At 38.9% G+C, this 4,476-nt stretch overlaps 1 protein-coding gene across 1 annotated transcript in view; it reads left to right on the top strand.

The window, feature by feature from the left end:
- Nucleotides 1-3,527, top strand: part of slc29a4a (solute carrier family 29 member 4a) — a 20,726-nt gene extending 17,199 nt beyond the window's left edge. Inside the window, exons 11-13 of the mRNA XM_016506041.1 lie at nucleotides 2,151-2,338; nucleotides 2,425-2,665; nucleotides 2,830-3,527. Coding sequence (XP_016361527.1) covers nucleotides 2,151-2,338; nucleotides 2,425-2,665; nucleotides 2,830-2,963 — 563 coding nt within the window. The 3' untranslated portion in view covers nucleotides 2,964-3,527. The remainder of the gene's footprint in view (nucleotides 1-2,150; nucleotides 2,339-2,424; nucleotides 2,666-2,829) is intronic.
- Nucleotides 3,528-4,476: the final 949 nt, after the last annotated feature.

Here is a 4,476-nt window from a genome sequence, read left to right as displayed (position 1 = left end):
TAACAGTAGACATAATACAGATAAATACAGTTTAAATATAAAATACAACTATACAATTATACAAATAAGGTCAAATGTAAAAAAATATATAAAGCAGCATAAGGCGCATGGCAGATAGAGTGCAAACCAGTGAAGTAAACTACAGTGCAGATATAATGATTTGTAGTGCAAAAGAGCTTATTTAGACTGATTAAAGTGACTGTGTGTGTGTGTATTTGGGAGGGGGGAGTGGGAGAGTCCGTCAGAGGGTCAGAGTTCAGTGGTGCGTGGGGCAAAAGAGGGGAGGGGGGGCAAGGTCGGGAGGGAGTTCAGCTTCCTGACAGCCTGATGGATGAAGCTGTCCTTCAGTCTGCTGGTCCTGGCCTGGAGACTCCGCAGTCTCCTCCCTGATGGCAGCAGACTGAAGAAGCTGTGTGTCGGGTGGGTGGGATCACCTGCAATGCAGAGGGCTTTGCGGGTGAGACGGGTGTTGTAAATGTCCTGGAGGGAGGGGAGAGAGGCACCAACGATCTTCTCAGCTGCTCTCACTATGCGCTGAAGTGTCTTGCGGCAGGATGCGTTGCAGGCACCATACCACACAGTGATGCAGCTCGTCAGAATGCTCTCGATGGTGCCTCTGTAGAAGGTGCACATGATGGGGGCCGGGGCTCTGGCTCTTCTTAGTTTGCGGAGGAAGTAGAGACGCTGCTGTGCTTTCTTGGCCAGTGCTGTGGTGTTGTCAGCCCAGGAGAGATCCTCTGTGATGTGCACACCCAGGAACTTGGTGCTGCTCACCCTCTCCACAGTCACACCATTGACGGTCAGAGGAGCATGCTGAGTGCGCACTCTCCTGAAGTCAACAACAATCTCCTTCGTCTTCTCCACATTCAGAGAGAGATTGTTGTCACTGCACCACCCGGCCAGGCGGCTCACCTCGCTCCTATAGTTTGTCTCATCTCTGTTGCTAATGAGACCCACTACAGTCGTGTCATCCGCAAACTTAATGAAGAGGTTGGAGTTGTGTGATGGTGTGCCGTCGTGGGTCAGCAGAGTGAAGAGGAGTGGGCTCAGCACACATCCTTGGGGGGCCCCAGTGTTCAGTGTGATGGTGCTGGATGTGTTGCTGCCGACCCGTACTGCCTGAGGTCTTCCAGTCAGAAAGTCCAACAGCCAGTTGCACAGCGAGGTGTTGAGCCCCAGCTGGACCAGTTTGTGAATGAGCTGTTGAGGGATGATTGTGTTGAATTCAATTGTGTTGAATTTTTGTGGGCCAAAAACCGATGATATGGTTGATATTTTCGATACAAAAATGATACAATTTTGTCTAAAGATATCCATTATGAGATCTGCAAAATTATACATTAATAATGTTATTTAATTTGTGCTTTGTTTATTCTCAGATAATAATAAGTTACCATGCATTCCTAATAATCAAGTATTTGTATTCAAATGTTTAAGGTTGAACATTTTATTATTATTATTAGCCTAATTATATAATATACAAATATAATACATAATATATATTTAAAAAAATATACAAAATGCAACTATATAATATATAAATACAAAATATATATAATACACAATTATATGAAAATGAAATCACACAATGAAATTTAATAAATTAATTATTATTAAATTATTGTGCTTTGTTTATTTTCAAATAATAAGTTACCTTGCATTCCTAATAATCAAGTATTTGTATAAAAACAAATGAACAAAAGTTTGAGTTATTAATTAATTATATAATATACACATATAAAATATAATACGCAGTGCATATTTTAAAAATATACAAAATGCAACTATAATATGTAAATATGAAAAATATATAATACGCAATAATATGAAAATGAAATCACACAATTAAATCATTACTTCAGTCTTCAGTGTCACATGATCCTTCAGAAATCATTCTGATATGCTGATTTGCTGCTCAAGAAACATTTCTCATTATTATCAGTGTCAAATACAGTTTGTGGAACCCACGATACATCTTTTTCTTTGATGAGTAGAAATTTGAAAAGAACACATTCATGTGAAATTGACTTTTTGTAACCGTATGAAAGTCTTTAATGTTGTATTTGATGCATCCTTCCTGAAGTAAAGTTTTAATTTCTTTGAAAAAGTCATGTTATTGGTTAATCAAGCAGTGACCCCATCTGTTGCAGGCATGATCCTGCATCGATATGTGGTTGCCCGTGTGATCTGGACCTACATGCTGTCTATTGCCGTCACTTACTTCATCACGCTGTGTCTTTTTCCTGGACTGGAGTCGGAGATCAGGAATGTCACACTGGGGGAATGGCTGCCCATCCTGATCATGGCCATCTTCAACATATCCGACTTTGTGGGCAAAGTATGTTCACTGACATTACGGATTATATGTCATCTACATTCTTTGAAGTAATTTGACACCTAACTTTGTGTCTCCTTTGTGTCTAGATCGTGGCAGCCGTGCCGTATGAATGGAACGGGACTCGTCTTCTCTTCTGCTCGTGTGTGCGAGTAGTTTTCATCCCTCTGTTCATCATGTGTGTGTATCCGGCTCAGAAGCCCACCTTCAGCCACCCGGCATGGCCTTGCATCTTCTCTCTCCTCATGGGCGTCACTAATGGCTATTTTGGCAGTGTTCCCATGATTCATGCCGCAGGCAAGGTGGCACCTGAGCAGAGGGAACTAGCAGGTAAATCTATCACCCCATTTAGATTCATAGAGTATACATGCACAACTCTATGCAGATGAACAGGTTCTTGTATGTAAGCCTAAACCTTCAGAAGGATGCATTTATAATCTCTTCTCTAGAGATGCAGTCATTAACTTGAGTTCATGTGATTTGTTTTCCCACAGGGAACATAATGACTGTGTCCTACATGTCTGGACTGATGTTGGGCTCTGTGGTCGCCTATGCTGCCTACAGTTTTACTGCTTCAGGCTCCAGCCTCCACTCAGAGACTGGCTATAACTTTACACAGGGGTACTAGTACCCTAGTCCAAGCCAAAAAACCACGTCTGTTCCTGTCATCAATCTCGTCAGGTGGCACCTTTGCCACTCTGTGTAGCAACTCCGCAGTTCCCATAAATCAGACCTCTGCTGCAGGCTTATTTTGGCCCACCTGCATTGCTGTGTGCCTGTGAATGTAGTCAAAAGGATGAAGAAACAAGCTTTGACACTGTAAAGAGTTATATGTGTGCTTAGTTGTGTTGCCTCTTCTTGTTCTCTGAGAGTGTTTTTTCATGTTGCCAAAAGTTCTTTGGCACGTTCGTTAAGATGCCAAACGTTAGCTGTGTGGTGATAAAGCTGGAGTGAATAAGTTTGATGTTTCTCCTGGTTTAATGTCTGACTTCACATTCTGTGGTGCTGTATATGGTATGACAGACAAACATGAACGTTTATGAGTAGGCCTACATTCTGAACTGTACTAAATGAGGGTCATTTATGTCTAGATGCATGTAAAAGGGATTTGCCGAAAAGAAAACCTTAATCTTTTGAGTGCAATATGGATACTGGACCTTTTTGCTAAAGCTGACTGAATGTAAACGTAAATAAAGGCTCTTTTGTAAAGGTTCCTGCCTTTTTCCTTTCGCATTTTAAATTGAGTTATCTTTTAGGGTGTATGACAGCTATTAGGTCTATTTTAAAACTGCTGTACGCCTTCACAGAAAGAGAAATCCATTTTCAATTGGGATGAAAGATTAGTTGTGATATTTAATAAACCTGATTATACCTTGCAACTGTAGACATTTTTTAAATTATGAAAATGTAATAGAAAGCATATTTCCACACAATGTACATGCTGTAAAATCACCTGGCATAGGAATAGCTCATAATTAAGCATCGAGTTTAACTTTTTAGTTCACAGATTTGTTTAAAACCAATCATTTTCATTGTTTTATATCCTAACTATTCCTAGAGCGATTTCTACCCTGTATTCCACATCAAACGGAAATGTACACTCAAAGTACTCCCAACACCCACATGAAAAAATACTATAGTAATTTATAGTAAATATAGTGTTTTTGAACCATACTGTAGTAAAGTACTTGAATTAATTTGTTGTGGTAATTCTATAGTTGCTGTGGTAATATAACAACTATAGTAATATAAACAAATTACCCAATACTGTACTAAGTTTTCTACAACTATAGGGTACATTATACTACAATACACTACAGTTTACTGTAGTAAACACTAAAGTATACTACAGTATTTATTACAGTTTATCAGTTCACTATAGTTAATACTACAGTATGCTGTAGCATTCTTTAACATAGTGTTGTAAATACTATAATATATACAGTATAATACACTTTACTATAGTATGGTTCAAAAACACTACAGTATTTACTATAAATTACTATAGTATTTTTTCATGTGGGATTTATTAATATTCCCAAACATAGATATACAGGTGCATCTCAATAAATTAGAATGTCATGGAAAAGTTCATTTATTTCAGTAATTCAACTCAAATTGTGAAACTCGTGTATTAAATA

This window comes from Sinocyclocheilus anshuiensis, unplaced genomic scaffold (genome assembly GCF_001515605.1).
Source record: "Sinocyclocheilus anshuiensis isolate Anshui unplaced genomic scaffold, SAMN03320099.WGS_v1.1 scaffold58, whole genome shotgun sequence".
Classification (NCBI taxonomy): domain Eukaryota; kingdom Metazoa; phylum Chordata; class Actinopteri; order Cypriniformes; family Cyprinidae; genus Sinocyclocheilus; species Sinocyclocheilus anshuiensis.
This window is presented reverse-complemented; position numbering and strand designations above follow the sequence as displayed.